We start from the raw sequence: 17,675 nt of genomic DNA, 5'->3' as shown, positions 1-17,675 counted from the left end.
AATTCAGGTGAGATTAGGTAGGTTTGAGTTGGTACAGCTGTAGGCAAGGAGTCTGAAATTCAGTGTCAAGGTTTATGTTGGACCTGGGTCTTGAGACCAGTGATCAATTTATACCTGTTGGAATTAACATAGACACTGGGGTGCTGGCCAGCCTCTGGGTGGGGGTGGCGTCAGGTCAGAGCTGTGGAAGAACAGTGTAGAGATACAGGCTTGTGTGGAGTGTCCACAAAGCCAGTCCTGTCTTGGGCTGCACAGTTAGTAGAGTTGGGTCAGGTTATTGTACTAAATGATCACAAAGGCAGGGAGGGGTGTTGAGGTCAGCATCTATATTAGGGTGTTCTTTGTTTATTTCCCTCTTCTGGTGACCTTATCCAAATTTTGCTATTGAAATTGATCGTTCCAGGGTTGGAGAGATGGCTCAGCCGTTAAGAGCACTTAATGCTGCAGAGGACTCGGGTCTGGTTCCCAGCATCCACACTGGGTTGCTCATAGCCTCCTATAACTCTGGTTCCAAGGGATCTGAAGCCCTCTAAGGCCTCTGCCAACACCTGCACACACACACACACACACACACACACACACACACACTAAATAAATAAATAGATAGATAGATAAATAAACAAATAAATAAAATATTTTGTAAAAAAATTGAGAATCCCAGTCAGGAAATGTACATATCTGGGATGGAAATAAACCAGTGAAATTTTACGTAGGAGCTCAGACTCAGGAAAGCATTGGGGCAGGGCGTGAGGCAGCTGCCTTAGAGCTTAGTTTACTTGGAGTCCATTCCGACCAAGAGTTCCGGCCTCTGTCAATATCAAACTTAGGCCAGATAGAATGAATGAAACCATTTAGGGTTAGAATCTCTAGCTGGGGTCAATATACTACAGGGGTGCAGATAAAAATTACTAATTGTTTTGGTTGCTAGCAAATTTAGGGGTCTGGACTCAACATTGGGTTCAAAGGTGGCTCTGGGCTGAGGATCAGATTTCCGTCAGTATTGGGGGCGGGGGACCCTAGAGAAGTATTAGGTTCCGGTGAGGATTTGGGAGGGACTGGACTTGGTTGTCGGAGTTTGGGTCCATCCACGTTCATGCCTGAGGTTTAAGCTCGATCCTGGCGTTGCAGTCGGTTTAGACTTGGGGTTGGTCTGCAGCCTCGTTGGGCCTACGGCTTCACTCCTCTACGAGCGAGAGTGCACGAGGGGAGGGGCGGCGCCGGGGACGCGCACGGCAGGGCAGGGACGCGGGCGCGGGCGGGCGGGCGCGCGCGGCTGGAGCTGGCGCGGGAGCGGCGGGAGCGGTGGCGGCGGCGGCGGCGGCAGAGGCGGCGGCTCCGGCTCCAGCTCCGGCTCGGGCTCGGGCTCGGGCGGCGGTGGCGGTGGCGGGAGCGGGCGACGGCGGCAGCGGCGGACTGGAAGCGGCGGCCTCGGCGGCTCGAGGGGGGACATGCAGACCGACGGCCCCCGGAGAGGCGGTGAGTGACCCCCCCCAGCCCCTCTTCGGGCCCCTCGGTGCTCGGCCCTTCCGCGCCGTCCCCGCCCTGCCCCCGCGTCCGTGGAGCGGAGCCGGGGGCGGGCCCGGGGGCGCCCGGAGGCTGGGCCGCGCCCCCACCTGCCGCGCCCGCGATCTCGGCCGAGCCCCCGCCGCACCTGAGCCGCAGCCCGCGCCCCCGGTGCAAAGTTTCCCCGCGCCGGTGGGCGCCGGGTCCCCCCCACCCACCCGCCGCGGTCGCGCTCCGGGGGCGGCCTCCAGCCTCCCCCGCCGGCCCCGGGCGGGTCCAGGCCGCCTCCCCGTCCCACGGCGCCCCCTCCCCGCCGGCGGAAGAGCCGCAGCCGACGCCGGGTCTCGCGGGCGACCGGGCGCACGTGCGGCCCCGGGATGCGCGGGGCGCGAGTTGGGAGTCCCGTACCCCCCCCCCCCCGCGCGCGCCACCTTCCCTGGTCTCCTCCGTGCGGAGCGCGGGCTGGGGAGGGACAGGGAGGGCGGTCCCAACCCCCACCCCGAGCGGCGCCCTCGAGGCCCCGGAGCCACTCGTCCCGGGAGGACGGGTGCGCTCGGACCCGCTCCGAAAGTTCACTCAGTCGCCTCCCGGCGTCCCGCCCGGTCCCGTCCCGTTCGGGCGTGCCCGGTCCCCAGTCTCTGCGCCCGCGTCTTCGCCTCGGCGCCTTTCTCAATTTCCCTAGGTGTCTCTTGTCTCCCTGGCTCGCTCACTGCCTCCAGGTCTCAGTCCCTGCGGTCCCAGCGTGGCCAGCTGTGGGTCCCTCTTGCCTCCCAGGCTCCGTGTTCTCTCCCCGAGTATGGGGTTCTTCTCCCCGGGTCTCCCTGTCCTCTCTCCCCAGGTCTCTGTATTCCCTCTCCCCAGGTTTCCGTGTACCCTCTCCCCGGGTCTCCCTGTCCTCTCTCCCCAGGTCTCGGTGTTCCCTCTCCCCGGGTCTTGGTGTTCCCTCTCCCCGGGTCTCCCTGTTCCCTCTCCCCGGGTCTCTGTGCCTCCATGTCTCTGTAGTTCCTTGGTTGTCTCTCTGCTAGGTGTCTCTGACCCCCCCCCCCCGTCAGCCCCCCTCCCCCACTTCTCTGGAATGCGGCCCCTCTGGTTCTTCTACCCCGGGAGGGGGAGGGGCTAGCCCTTCTCCCCATTTCACCCCCTCCCTCTGCAGGGCCCCTGAGTTGGAGCCCGTGGGGTGGGACCCTACCTGCCGCCCCCAGCTGTGGAATGGGAGGGAGGACCACCCTGGGAGCAGCCAGGCAGGGCTTGGGGGATGCTGGATGACCTAGGGTTGTTGAGGAAGGCTCCACTTCTGCTTCTGAAGGGCCCAGAGTGGCATCCTGAGTGACCTGGTACTGGCTGTGGCCTGGGAATGCAGGGAAGTGTTTTGCGGTGGAATGGCAGTTTCTGGATGAAGGACCCAGTGTGGAATCGGAGAGGATCCAGAGGAGAGGTCTGACAGGAAATCGGAGGGATTCTCTTTGGCTCCTTATTAACTCTTGCTTCAGGGAGTGTGAAAATCCCTCTTCTTACTGATTGTGTGCATCTGCCTAGGGCTTCATGGACTCCAGAACAACCCTTCATTCGCAGCCAGGGCTTAGGCCACACACCCGGCCTTCATTCCCAGTCTGGGCCCACCCTCCGTTCTTCCGGTGCACTTCACCTTCGTGCAGAGACCTGCGGCACTTGCACACTCACAGCAGCACACCTGTGCACCTGCACACTCAGTCCCTTCTTGCGCACATGACTTCCTTGCATGTTCTAGTTCAGCGTCTTCACGGTTTTGTGTTCTTTGAGTTGCAGTGTTCCTCTTTTTTAATGAGGACAATTTTAATGGGATTCTCGCTTCCCTTCCTCCTGCAGCTGCCGACCCCCTCCCCCTCCCCTCTGTCCAGTCTCCCCTGTTCAGGGCTATGGGAAGAGTTCCTTTCCATAGTTGTGGGTGCTGGGGGAGCAGTTTTTGGGGAGGCCGGGAGGGCTGCAGCAAGGGTAGACTGGCTGAAAACTCTTGTGTATCGTGTTGTTGTGCAGCAAGATACTGTCCTGCAGTTTTGTGTTTTCCCTATGCTTCTTCCGGGCCGCCTGTACTGGGAGTCAGTTCGAGGTCCTCGGTGGGGAGGTAGCCCCCAGACCTAGACAACTTCTGTGCTCCGGCTTGTACAGCAAGGAGGCCTCTTTGGGGGTGGTGGTCTCAGCTCCAGTTCCCTGTAGAATGGGGCTGGTAGTCAAGTGTAGATGGGGCCCCAGGGCTGCTGAGAGGAGCCCAGAGGACTGCATGGCCCTGCAGGTCAGCAGTGGCAGTCACCTCGTGGGAATGCAAAAGCGATTCAGGAACCCATTATCGATTGCTGACCGTGTGCCAGGCACAGGGCTAGGCACTTTCGGCATGGCGGTCTGGCTTCCTGTGGGACTAACAACCGTGTGGAAAAGGAAGCTTGTCTCTTAGCAGCTGCTGAGTTGGGAGCATTAGCCGTCGAGAGTAACTGCCATTCCAGGCTGAGGTTAGAAGATTGGAGGAGTCCGTGTGAGACGGGAGAGTTGCAGGTTCAGGGTGAGATGATTCTCAGAAGAGACTAAGAAAGGGCTCTCTGAAGTGGGTTTAGACGGGTCAGTAGGAGTTTGCCTGTTGGGAAAGAGAAAGTCTGCTGCAGATGAAGGGAAAAACTTAAGACGGGCCGCACTGGAACCGATGCCGCGGGAGAGCCCTCCCGAGCATGCTGAAGGCCCTGGATTCAGTTCCCAGCACTGCAGAATTAATTAGTTTACTCAAAGAATTTAAACAGCGAGCGTAAAGATTGAGAGATGTTATCACCTGTGGCCTGTTCGGGGACACGTCAGTTCACAGAGCCTTGGATGTTCTGTGAGGTATCCGGGAGAGACACCCATGGCTTAAAGTTTGGGTGGAGACGTGGGTCGTACTACAGATTTCTTCACTAGAAGATGGTTCTGGGCTATGGAAAGTTCTGGGTGGAGACAGGATTCCCAGCAAGGAGGCTGCTGTGTGCAGAGTGTCAGGTGAGGGGAAGGCAGCTTAGGGGGCAGGACCAGGGAGAATGCACATTTGTTGACAGGACAGGGTGGCTTGTGGGGCGTGGAGTGAGGAAGTCCTGAGCTAGGGACCTGGGGAGGAAAGGCCAGGCCAGGTAAGTGTTGAGCCCAGGCCCCATGGGTTGTCTGTGAGGCCCTTGGGTTTTGGTGAAGCGGTTTGGTATGAAGTGACTGTCTAAGTCATGGACACCAGGAGTTACTCGGGAGCGAGGAGCGATGTTCTCTCAGGGCAGACAGCTGTCAGCAGAAGCCAAGAGCTGACTTTGTGAACTGGAGTTTGAGTTGACCTTGAACAGTTTGCTCACCACCTCTGGACCTCATTTCTTAAATGGGTATGCTAAAACACCATGCCTCACCGGGCTGTCAGGGGGACTCAAGAGGAACAGGAAGCGTTTGGGACAGGGCCTCACGTCTTGTATTGTCCCTCAGTGGTGGCACTTGTTTTACGGTCATCCGTAAAAGACGAAAATACACCCCTCCCTCAGAATCACCAGATCCCAGAGTTGTCTTTGGAAACACACACTGTCCAGGCAGAGGTACCCACGGCAGCCGCTGCTCTGAGCTGGGCCTTTACAGGTGGGGCGCTCAGCCAGGCGGGGGCAGCCACCTGGTCCCCCAGCCTCATCTTCACCGGGAAGTGTGTTGCTCCAGTGTATTTGACCTTCAGGGTGCAGGTTGGTGTGAGAAGGCTGGAGGTGGCGCCCTGGAGGAGAGAGCTCTTGGTGTGGAGAGAAGGGGGTCCTGAGAAGGGGCAGCCTCTGTGGTGGAGTGCCTCGCTTCCTCCCAAGATTCTTTGCTCTGTCTTTGCCTCCAAGGTCCAGAGGCACCAAGTCTGGGTGCACTGGGGCTCTGGGTCTGAGAACTCCCAAGTTTGTTTCCTTGGCTGTGTGTTATCCGCCGCTGCTGGGGACGTTTGTGGTGCAGCCCCAGGGCTGCCCGGAGGTCGCTTCGGTCTGTGTCTGTGCCCTGGGTTTCTGCTTGCTCCTCCTGGTCCCACTGGTGGGCCGGGCTTCAGCCTGGCAGGTGACGCAGAGCACTACAGGGGCCAGGTTGGTGCAAGGGCCTTCTACGTGATCTTGGTCATGACTGTTAACCAAGCCTGGCCTGGGACCTTTCTGGGTGTTGTACCCAGTGTGAATCCTCACTGAAATCCTATCCAGTTAGGCTCCGGCTGAGCAGCTGTCCGGTCTACCGTCCAGATGTCAACGCCAGTTTGTTCTCTGGGTAGCTGGCCATCTCGACTGTTCTAGGTCTGTCCCCTTGTGGGTCTGGAGTGTTGCTGGGGGCTGCTGGGGGCTGACCTGGAGGTGACTTGATCGTCAGTGTTGGGGCTCTTTGAACCTGGACTAGTGTGGTCCAGAGTACTGTTCTAGAATACTATCTTGGACTGTTCTGTGTTCCTTGGCAGGGTGTGTGTGTGTGTGCTGTCTTGGCAGCCTCAGGGTCCGGTGTTTCTAAGACTACTTCATGGCCATTTTGGGCGTGTGCCTTTTCTTCAGATATGGATTCTTCTTTAGGTAGGGCCTGTCCCAGTCCTCAGGCAGGAGACCCAGTGCTGCTGGTGTGGCCTTGGGTGCGACACCGTTGCTTTCGAACACTACCCCTCTGCCTGGGTTCCTGCTCAACGGTGGAGCTAGCAGCCCTGCGTGGAGCATTGTGAGGCTGGGCGGGCATCTCCAGACAAACGGGCCTTTGAGTTTGCAACAGGGAAGCTGGTTTCTCTGGCCAGACCCGCTTGGCAGGCTGCTGCAGAAGCAGCAGCAGCCGCCACTGGGAATGTTGTGGAGAAATGCCGTGCTGGGGGTAGGAGCCCATACTGGCATCCTGCGGCCCAGGGCCTTGGGTTCTGATCTGGCTGGGGGTGGGTGGGTCTGGTGAGGCCTTGAGTGAGTCAGTGACTTTTTACCTAAGAAGACTCCCTAACTTTCCAAAGATGACTTGTCTAAAGTAAGGACAAAGGGCTGGAGAGGTGGCTCAGCAGTTAAGAGCACTGGCTGCTCTTGCAGGTGCCCTGGGTTTGGTTCCCAGCACCCACATGGTGGCTCATACCATCTATAACTCCAGTTCCAGGAGTCTGGTGCCCTCTTCTGAATTTGGGCACCATACATGCACACAGATGGTGCACATACATACATACATACATACATACATACATACATACAGGCAAACCACTCATACACATCAAGTAAATCTAAAAACGGTTCAAGTAAGGACGATTCCCTGGTGTGGAGGTTAGTCTGTGGATGGTGAGTGAGGATGTTCCCATCTCCCCTCACAGTTTCCTGTTCAGGGAAGAGCCACAGTGGCAGGACTGTGGGATGAACGCTGCTGTGGGGGCTGGGGGAAGCCCAGAAGGGGCCCTAAGTGGGCTCTAGCGTGCTTCAAGTGGGCATCAGCAGAGTAGCTGAGCTGGTGATGAGGTGACGTGGGCGTGGCTAAGCCCTACCCCCCACCAGGACCAGGCCCATGCTGGTGAGAGCACAGTAATGGTTTTAGAAGGAAGGCACAGGGCTCTGACGCTGTGTGTGTGCCAGCGGAGGAGGCATCCAGGGGCACACCTTCATTTTAAAAATTATAGAGAAGCAGAAAGTCAAAAATAAATATTGCTCCTGAAGTGACTTGGGAGGCTGGTGTATGTGCTGGGGCGTGTCCTGGCTGGGCTGTTTTCTGGGAGCTCATATTCTCACCGTGGGTTGACTGAGCACCTACTGTGTGCTGGGTTCCTACTGGGCCCTGGGGATAGTGAGTTGAGGCAGGCAGGTGTGCCCCGTGTGTTTACTGAGCTTATTTTAGTGACTCGGAGTCATGTAAGTAAATGAATACGTTTGTGGTCACTGCTTTGAGGCAAAGTCCAGGCATGTAGTTGGTGATGTCATGGTAAGCTTACTTGAGAAGTGCTGTTGGATCTGAAATCTGAGTGGTAACTGGTCAGAAGCATACAGGTAGCCCATTTTAGGCGGTGGCACACATCACGGGCAGGGCTGGGAGGCAGGAGGAAGTAGGGCACACATGAAGATTGGAAGAGAGTGTGCTTGTGGCTGCCTAGTGAGGGGAGAACCTGGGCAGGTGGGGCCCCAGAGCTAGGGTGGGTGAGTGCTCTGCTCCAGGGTCACTGTGGGATTCAGACCCAGATTCTGTGGCCATGGTTGGAGACTTGGCCTGTGTTGCTCATGGGCATAGGGACGTAGACAGATGGGCAGGCACATAGTAGGTGCTTAGGGAGCATCAGGCAAATGCAGTAAAGTAACCAGATGGATATTTGTACTCAGTGGGGATCATCCGACACCGACAGGTCCATAACCTGCTTTTCTTTTCCCTGCATAAATAGTGTGTTTCAAGTCTGTCTGTGTCAGTGTATACTCTGCTTTGATGGCAGTCTTGACGTTGTCTCGTCTTTTCCTCTCTGTCCAGGAAGGAGCGGAGGCCCTGGTGCCTTGCCCTCAGTGCTGACTGTCCAGCAAGAGTGACTGATAGAAGCAAGCCGAGACCCGGTGAGTGTGCCCCAACGTGTGGCCAGGTGCACGGTTGCGGTAGGGGGGTGGGGGAGCTGTGGGCCAGGCGGAATGGTTTGGATTTTCATGCTGTAAGTTGTGGAGGGGATATCCAATGTACATGTGGTTGAGCGATGGGTGAGGCCTGGACAAGGGAAGCAGAGAAGGGATTTGAGTGTTACTTAAGCAGGTGGAGTAGATAGACCATAGTGAAGGATTGAATGTGGGACGCGAGAAGGGGAGGTGTCTGGCTGGCGTGGAGGACGGAGGTGAGTGGGGAATGATACACAGCCCACCAGCTGCTGTGGGTGTGACATAGGCTTCTGGGTGGCACCAGGGTCTGTCTGCTTCTCCACTTGTCGGGTTTCTGTAGGGAAACAAGACTGCCGGTCAACCGAAGATGCTGTAGAAGGGCAGGGTACTCGGGGTGTGGGCTGGGGTTGTAGAGAAAAAGACCAGGAGTTAGTTAGGAGTCTACATGGTGGGCTGGGATGAGAGACTGAAGGCTGGAGACTTCCTCCAAGGGTGCTTCAGAAGCCCGGAAGGTTCTCAAGCCGACAGCATCCGTTCATTCATCCAGCTGTCCCTTCATTCACAGAACACTGGCTAGTGCCTCCCATTCAGCCAGAAGAGCAGACAGCGCACACGGTGGGCATGATTGGATTTTTTGTTTTGAAAAAGGATTATTTATTTTTGTGTTATGTGTATGAGTGTCTGCCTCCCATGTACGTGTGTACACCACGTGTACGCCTGGCGCTTCTGGAGGCAGAAGAGAGGGTTGGATCCCATACAGATTGCTGTGAGCCTCCTTGTGTGTTTTGAGAACTGAACCTGGGTCCCTAGCAAGAGCAGTAGGCATTCTTAACTGCTGAACCCTGTCTTCCAGCCCCCAGATCTGCACTTCTGTGAGCTGAAGGGATCATTGGCTTGTGTACAGGACGGATTGGAAGGGAGGGACCAAAGGCAGGAAGCCCGCGGAGGGGATGAGAGGTAGTTGGGATGGAAGAGGGGGAAGGTGAAACTTCCTGGCAAGATGGAGGTTTGGAATGAGTAAAGAGACTTCAAGGATTTGCTGGCCTGGATGACAGGTTGTCCCCGAGCTTGTGGGCTTTCTCTGTAAGCTTCCTGAAGACAAGACCCACACGCCTCATGGCCATCACCCTGTTCCCCGAACAGTTCTAGATAGATGGTTAAACAAAGAGGCCATGACAAAGATTGATCTGAAGCCAGCGAGGTGGCTCAGCAGGTAAATGTGCTTGATTCCTGACAACCTGAGTTCGATTCCCAGAACCCAGTGGTAAAAGTGGAAGCAGAGAATTGACTCCACAAAGGTGTCCTCTGACCTCCATGCAACCACACATACAATTATAACAAATTGAAAACAAGAAATGGGTCTGGCCTGGATGGAGAGGAGTGAGGACGCTGTGAGCAGTCACACTCGGTGAGGTGGGCAGTGGGATCATGTGGAGGGGTCATGTGGGGAGAATGTGTATAGGGATGTTAAGCATCCTTGTGTTCATCCTTCGGTGAGGGTCTGATTTGCCTATAAACCCAGTCTTGCCAGAAGAGGCCCTAAAAAAGGAGCTCTTGTGCTCTGGTGAGAGCCCATGTGAATGGCATCTGAAGGGTGGAGATGGGATGTCCAGGGCCCCCTGCTTCTAGAGGCTGAACTGATTTGAGGGGGGAGAAGAAGATGCCTTGAGATTCTAAAGACCAAGAAGGTACTGATAGAACGTCAGGAACTGCCTGTGGTTGAAGGTGTGACCAGTTCCAAGGGGGACTGGGTCCTGGGGCTGGGGCTCGGTCAGGCTGTCGGCTGTATAGCTTGCCACCTCTGCCAGGGTTTCTCAGTCTTGGTACTATAAACTTTTTAGACAAGGTGATCCTTTTTTCATGGGGCTGAACTGATGTTGTAAGATGTCTCACAGCATCCCAGGTTTCTTCCCATTGGATGCTAGTAACACCTACCTCCATCCCCAGTCCTAACAATCAAACATGTCTCCAGACATTACCTCATGTCCTGTGGCAGGGCAGGGTCACCCTGGATTGAGAACCACTGGTTTGTGTCACCTCTTGTGATTTTACTAAACTGTACAACCTGGGAACCTAGGGAGAGCCATTTGGGGAAAAGTTTATATTAGTGGATCCCTTGAACCCAGTTCTGAAGTGGAGTGAGTGGGACAAGAGAAGGAAGGGCATCGTTTGCAGTAGAGAAAATACTGGGTACAGAGGCCCCAAGGCAGCAGGGTTGGTGCACATCAATGCGAGGGACCCCGTCCCCCGTCCCCCGTCCCCCGTCCCCCGTCCCCCCCCCCCCCCCGGAAAAGGCCTAGGACTTTACAGAGCCCATGCTGGCTTGTTTTGATTTCTGTTTAGTTTTGTTTTTGTTTCTTAACTCGGCCCCTGTTAGGTCCTTGGCTTCCATTCCTAGAGGTTTTGACACCCCTGGTTTCTCCTTTGACTCCCCAGAGAGCCAGAAGCTGAGAGATATAAAAGGGGCCTCAGTGTAGTTAGAGGATCCCCAGTTCTAGAGTGGGAGGGAATGTTGTTCCTGGCTGTTCACACAGACTCTGGCCGCCCGGCTGGAGGAGGTAAGGCAGTCTCAGGCTCCTTCCTGCCAGCCAGATCCTCTGGGCCGGGGTCGAGGCCGAGGCTGTGATTTATTCCCGTCCTAACCCAGTGGTCGGTTTGGTGAGAGTTGGAAACATGTTGGTTTTCCCTTCCCAAGTGTGACAGGGCCCGTTTCCGCCTCCGCGGCCGCTGCTGCAGTACCACGCGGTGAACTGTCCAGGACATGACAAAGGGGCTCGGTTAGCTGCCGCCACAGGTTCAAAGATGAACAGCTCTTGGCTCTCCCTGCCTGCCCAGCATGCATCTTGTTGCTTAAGCCTTGGCCTCGCCTTGGCTGAGCACACCCTGGGACCCTGGATGCCCCTTCTTCTGTCCATGTCCATGTCTGGTCTCCAGTCTCCTGGGAGCCAGGGTCCTGGCCTGAAGAGGAGCAGTGGGGAAGGGCTAGAGGAACAGGTGGTATTTGGAGACTAATTAATATTTGTGAATAATAACTCATGCCCACGGGAAACAAATCAATCTGCGTTTGTATATTCATGAGGGGGGCTTGAGAATGATCCCAGCTGTTTTCCATCCGGGAACCCCTCAGTCCTGGCGTCTCATGGTCTCTTGGGAGCCCTCTGGCCCTGGCAGGGGTGGTTAGAGTGGACCTCATGGAGATGACATGCATTTTCCATGATACACATACATGAGTCCTGCGGCTTGATGTTGTGCCCGATGATCCCTTCTTTCTCAGAGCAGGGGTTCCCAGGCTCTTCGGTTTCACATCAGTTCAGTTTCCAAAAGTGCTTCGGGCCAGACAGGGGGTTAGCAGTTTTTTTATTTTGCCAAGTAAGGACATTATTAAGAAAAAAAAACAAAAACAAAAAAAAAAAACACTACTATCTGCTGTCCCCATCACTTCATACAAGAAAGGACATTTTAGCACCAAGGACAAAACTTGAGAATAAAGGACATTTCTTCCTAAGAAAGGGCAGTTGGCAGCTTTACAGTGGTGTGGCAGTGAAAAAAGATATATCAAAGCCATTCTGAATGTAGAAAAATTACAGTCAATTATATCCTATAATATCATATGCCACGTAATTGTTTTCCTGCCCAAGTATGTCAGTTTGGTAGAAGCAATGGCCCACAGTGCAATTCAGAGATGAGCTTGAGAACCCAAGTGTTTGGGCCTTGATTTTATCTGAATTGTCCGAGGCTCACACTCACCCATCCATGTTGGTGGAGTGGGTGTCTGTTCTAAGAACTGCCATATTGGGTGGGTTCTCAAGGCCCATGGCTGTCCAGCAAGGCAAACTTGTTCTGTAGGGGACGTGGAGATCAGGGTGTGGGCAGGACCAGCATCTAGACTCAAGCCCAGGCCTGAGACTCACGGCTGCTCACCTCTCTTCTGATGAGGGAGGCGGCCCTGGATCTGGGAGCCGCCTGGACTGCCTGACACCAGGGGCAGGCGCTGTGCCCAGAGTCCAGGGGTGGGAGCAACTTGCTCACACCAGGCGCTGCTGAGAGGGAGAGGCCCTGGCTTGGAAGACTGGTTGCCAGAGCAGTTCCTGAGCTTGCCCATGTTTATGTATGTCCCTGAGGTCTCCTGGTGTTTCTAGTTGTCTGTATCCCTGTGTCTAGGGATCACTGGGAGCAACTCTCTTGGGAGGGAATATCTCTATTTTCAACTTAGAAAAAGGTTTTAACATTTTTCTGTGTATGAGTGTTTTGCCTGCGTGAATGTCTGTAAACCATGTGTGTGCCTGGTACCCACAGAGGCCAGAGGAGGGCATTGGATGCTCTGGAACTGTAGTTGTACACAGTGGTGAGCTGCCGTGTGGGTGCTGGGAATCAAATGCAGGTCCTCTGGCAGCCAGTGCCCTGAGCTCTGCGCCGTCTCCCCAGCCCTTTTTCAGTGCTCTGCCTCCTTCCTACACTGTGGACCTGAACAAAGTGTTCTGAGCACTCTGCCTACATACTCAGGGGGTCTTGAATCCCCGAGAGCCACTGGCCTTTGCTACACTAGGGATTGGGTTCAGAGGCCAGAATTTCACTTACCTGTTCTGGGAGTGAGGTGCTATGATGGCTTTATTTATTGAGTGGCACCTCGTTACCCTTTATTTAATAGTGACACCCCTACCCCCCGTCTGTGAGAGTTACACCTCCAAGGCAGTGCACTGGGGAGTCTTATCCCCGTGATGTCCTTGTCAGGCAGCTGATACCACAGATGTCTGTACCCTCTGTGTCCACCCACATGATGTCTGGACCAGACACTGTTTCCATGTCTGCCCCTGGGAGTCACCATGCTGTGATTGCTGTACCAAGGCAGCTACAGAGGATTAAGGCTCTGTAATTGTACTGGGGAGTTCTGTCCCATGATGACTGTGCTGTGCATTTTTGTACCTTGTAACATCTATCCTGTTTCTGCCTTTATGTCCATACCGGGGAGATGTGCCCCTGTGGTACTTGTCCTGAAGATTATGTCCATATGCTGTCCGCATTGGGGGGTGGGGAGAATGTGCCTGAAATGGTTGAGCGTGGAAGTTGAACTCTCTGACTTTGTGCTGTCTCCCCCACGAGACCTGCCTAGGCCACTCGTCTGACCTGTGGTGCGACACACCCCTGCATTGTACCCTGGGTATCTGTACCAAAGCTAGAGTCCTCTCTGAGAGCCATGTCCCTATGGTAACCTGGTCAGGCAGTTCACCACCTGATGTCTTGATAGCCACACTCAGATAACCACGGTGCTGTGGGGAACAAGCCCAGATAGGGCCTTCACCCTGACATGGCAGCGTGTGGCCTCATTGAGGAATGAACCTCCTCAGCTCTGTGATCACTCAGCGGAACCCACAGCCGGGAAGAGGGGGTGCTGGACACCACACCACGTCCTTTAGGTTACTGCTTTCGCTGCTTCCGTCTTACTTCAGTTTGGGCAAGCTCCCGGGACAGGGGACTTCTCCCCTCCCCCGTGTCTCCAGCCCCTGCCTCACTTCACAGTGCCACCTGCTTTTTCCACCTTTGCTCACCGACTGCTTGTTCACCTCATGATCTTTGACTGTCCTAAGTTCAGATCAGGGTTCAAGTTCCAGGAAGGAGCAGAACCATGTTTGAGCCCCATCCCTTGGGTTCACCTGTTCTCTCAACTTGGAAATTCTCTTAGCACTGTGGGGCGGGCCCCAAGGTGTGTCCACTGTCGCCCCCCCTCATTATACTCTGTGGTGTTTTCAGAGCATGGGTGAAGGCCTGGCCATGTGCCAGTGCCCTATATGTGGCCGTATGGGCACTCTGCCTGTCACCTGAAGTCCCCAGGCAAGGAACATGGAAAAGAGAGCCGGGTGGTGGCGCACGCCTTTAATTCCAGCACTAGGGAGGCAGAGCCAGGCGGATCTCTGTGAGTTTGAGGCCAGCCTGGTCTACAAAGCGAGTTCCAGGAAAGGCGCAAAGCTACACAGAGAAACCCTGTCTCGAAAAACCAGAGAGAGAGAGAGAGAGAGAGAGAGAGACACCACCACTGGAGCTGAAGTATCTCCAGCCACTGAAAGGCTTCAGCAGGAGGCTGCAGAGGGGAAGGGCATGTAGACAGGAGGGTGAGCAGGCTCTTGAAGGCTTCAGCTAGCTTCCAACACAGCCCTCCCCATCTGCTTTGCATGCCTGGGACCAGGGGAGAGGGGGGAAGCATGGATGTTGAATCTTAAGAGTCTAGCATTCCAATCTCAGCCACTGAAGCCTCCTTAGCATTTGTCGTTGGGGTAGGAAGGTGCCATGGGAATTGGGTAGGTTGAGGGTGGCCAGGCAGGGCAACTGTAACTTGTAGAGAGCAGTCCTGGCGAGCCCTGACGGGTTGTGGCTTTGGCTGGGAGCCTTTGACAACGTGGAACCATCAGCTGCTGAGTCTGTGTTCTGGAGCCTGTGCTGAGGACGTTGAGGTCTGGCTCCTTGCTTCCCGAGGAAGAGTATCAGGATGCTCCAGGGACTGGGATGTCCCTGGACTGTGTAAATCCGCCTGGCTGCTTATTGTTCCTGTGTCTGTCTTGTTTTTGTGTGTTCTTGTCTCCCAACCTGTGTATGTTCCTCTGTTCCCACCCCCTTAACGGTGTGAGTTGAAAACTCAGTATCCAGAGTGGACCACCCTGGTGCTCGTTTCCAGCCAGCCCTGTGTCCCTCCTCCTGGGGTTTAGAGAATACCCCAGGGCCCTCTGCCATCCCTTCCTATAGGATGGGTTTGACCCTCAGCACTGGTGAAGGAGCTTGGGTGACCATTGCACAGTCCTGCCTGGGACTGTTGAAGTCGGCTCTGAATGGGCAGTGAGGCCGGGTAGCAGGAACACAGTGGCCCCCAGCTAACTGGCTCTGCCCTTCTCTCCCTTACAGGTGGATTGTCTTGGGCTGTGGCTGGCTGTGGAGTTAGAACCCTGGATGGGCCTGGAGCCAGCCCCAGGGAGGATGATGGTGCCCCTTGTGCCTACACTCGTGATGCTTGGTCTGATGGCGGGTGCCCATGGCGACAGTAAGTCTGACCCCTCCTCACCCAGAGGGACCGGGGTGAAAAGTGACTGGCTTCTAGCAGGTCTCTAGCATGGAATACTGGACCGAGTCCTAGGGGAAGGAAACAGGATGAGCAGATAGCTACCCTCAAGTCCTTCTGTCCTAGGACTTGAATCCCCACTTGGGGATTCCCTTCTAAGGGGTGCCTGCTCCTCTGGGTATCCCTTAGGCTCTGCAGAGCACCACATATCTAAGTGTTTTATGGGCTTGGGGAGCCCTGTCTGGGGTTCATGTGATCTCTGTGTGAATTGGGTAGACATGTGCTTTGTCCACATTGCAGATCTCTGCATAAGGCCCCATGTAGAAGGGAGCATGAATAGAGTACCAGATGTGTCCACGGGTCCAGGGAGGGCTTGGAAGCCGACTTACCCAGGTCCTTCCCTTTTCCTAGGAACCTTCAAGGCAAAGGACAGCCTTCCCTGAGCCAGGCCTGCAATCCCTAGAAAATGGGGAAGATTGTTACTTGGCTTGCAGGAAGGAGAGGGGGAGTGGGGAATGAAAGTGAGTGTTTGTGTGTTGGGGGACAATTTGTCCCCTACCCAAGTCCAACTCTGAACTTTGGTCTCTTCCCTGCTGCTGCCCTTCCCCCTGCCTGGCACTAGAAGACTGGCCATAGCCCGCCCTGTCACCATGGTTACCACTGCTTGGTTACTGGTGGGAGGCGGAGCACAGGACAGGCTTAGCCAATCTGCAGGCTGGGGGAGGGGCAAGGTCGGAGCTGAGGTCCCCTGGGGGGGAAGGGGCTATTCCCAGTCTGTCCTAAACCCAGAGGCAGTCCAGGGCCAACCCCAGGGATCAGGCCTCAGGAAGCAGGCCATAGGGACCCCTCTATCCCCTCCAGGTCTCTAGACAAGAGCCTTATCCCACCAGGGCTCTCTCTCTTAATGGCTCATTAATAATTCAGGAGCCAGTCATAGAAGGGGGTGGCCCCGGAGCACCCCTCCCTTTGTCCTCAGAGGCTGGGCCCTGGGGAGGGTAGAATGGGGGAGAGAGTTTCCATTCCTCTGGAGAGTAGCCAGGGTGGTGCGGGCCGGGGGTCTAGAGAAGTCAGGTGGAGAACTTTTGAAAGGGGCATGGGGGTGGTCCTCAAGCCTGGCTGGGGCTGATGGGTGAGAACTTGGAGCTACAAGGACAGGCTGAAGTAACACTAAGTTGACAAGAAAGAGTGCGCCAGCCTGGGGCAGGCAGTGGCCCATGGATATTGAAGGACCCTCATCACTCTTCTTCCTACCATCCTCCATCGTCTCAGGGCCCCAGACGGCTAGGGAGGACACGGCACTGAGTTGAGACAGTGTGGCCTAGGAGAATGGCTGCTTCGCCTCCTGCCTCTGACCCAGCACGCCCCAGCCTGCACCCCTCGGCCCCACCCTCCTGTCTGCCTCCAGTTTTCTCTCTCTGAGTGGCATTACCACCCACCTGGTCACCAAGTCAGGAGCCTGGGCCTCCTTCCAGCTCCCTCCCCCCTCCCTTTTATTGCACCTGTAATCCATCTCCAGGTTCTGGGGCCTCTACCTTCGGTGTGTCTTTGGGTCACATCCCCTTCCCTCTCCCCACCACCTCTGCCAAGGCTCCTGCAGCTTCTGCCTGGGCTGGAGTGTGCATCAGCCTTGGGCTGGTCCCCTGCCTCCAGTCCCTCCCTCTAACCCAGGCTGTATCCCACAGCGAGAGTCAGGTTGCATCAAGGTAGTACTCAGTTTCCGCTCCCCTCCAGCCCTTCCCCCCCTCACCCCCCCACTCACTGCCTTTGGAGTCAGGGTAGTATCTTCCTGTCTGCTAACTTGACTGCCTCTCCACCCGGAGAACAACCTGCCATGCTCTCTCCTCTCGGCTACATCTAGCTAGCTCTCTGTGTCCAGGTTCTCTCCATTCTTTGTTTCCTCTGCTTGAAACACCCCTTCCCTGTCAGGTGTGGCACAGGCCTGTAATCCTAGTACTTGAGGGATGGAGGCAGTATTAGGAGTTTGAGTTTATCTTGGCTACCTGGTAAATTGAAGACAAGCCTGGGCCACATGACACTGTCTCCAAAAACAGAGGGGTGGGGGTGAGGCATTTCCCTACTCCTGCCTGACCAGATCTGACTCAGCTCTCACTATTTCCTGCAGCAGTGTGGGTCGTGCCCTGGTCCTCTGCACTCCTCAGAGCATGCTGCTGTGGCATTTTGCCCTAGGTCTGTCTGTCCTGGCAGGCTGGGGAGTCTTGGGAGTTTAGACATTTCCAGCTCAGGGTCTGGAGGGGATGGTAGATAAGAAAGTGAAAAGGGTTGGAACAGGTCTGACCTCTGTAGGAATCGGGAGGAGTGAGATGTAACTGTTTTAGGGCAGATTTCCAGGACTCGCTGCTGGTTCGTTAGTAATTTGGTTACAGAGACCAAGCAGGTGCCTGAAGGTGGGAACCAGAGAAGCAGCCAATGCCAAGGGTGGACTTCCAGGTGCTGGGCCTCGGGCACTGCCGGGCCAAGCGCCGTAGAGCAGACATCAGCTAGGAGCCCTGGCAAGCCAGCTTCTGGAGTCGGGGTCTGCCCTCCTGGCCTGCCGTTAAATCACACTCACTTTG

The 17,675-nt window shown here is 55.6% G+C and overlaps 1 protein-coding gene across 17 annotated transcripts in view; it reads left to right on the top strand.

Annotated features, from left to right (window-relative positions):
• Positions 1-1,261: 1,261 nt before the first annotated feature.
• Positions 1,262-17,675, top strand: part of Ptprf (protein tyrosine phosphatase receptor type F) — an 85,271-nt gene continuing 68,857 nt past the window's right edge. For 14 of the 17 annotated variants that reach the window (XM_028893144.2, XM_028893139.2, XM_028893143.2 and 11 more), the window contains exons 1-3: positions 1,372-1,476; positions 7,945-8,024; positions 14,949-15,084. In XM_028893144.2, coding sequence (XP_028748977.1) covers positions 14,994-15,084 — 91 coding nt within the window. In that variant the 5' untranslated portion in view covers positions 1,372-1,476; positions 7,945-8,024; positions 14,949-14,993. Of the gene's footprint in view, positions 1,477-7,944; positions 8,025-14,948; positions 15,085-17,675 lie in introns of all 17 variants that reach the window. The other 3 variants (XM_028893129.2, XM_028893127.2, XM_028893137.2) reach the window with 2 other exon arrangements.

Source organism: Peromyscus leucopus, chromosome 2, assembly GCF_004664715.2.
Source record: "Peromyscus leucopus breed LL Stock chromosome 2, UCI_PerLeu_2.1, whole genome shotgun sequence".
NCBI lineage: Eukaryota > Metazoa > Chordata > Mammalia > Rodentia > Cricetidae > Peromyscus > Peromyscus leucopus.
This window is presented reverse-complemented; position numbering and strand designations above follow the sequence as displayed.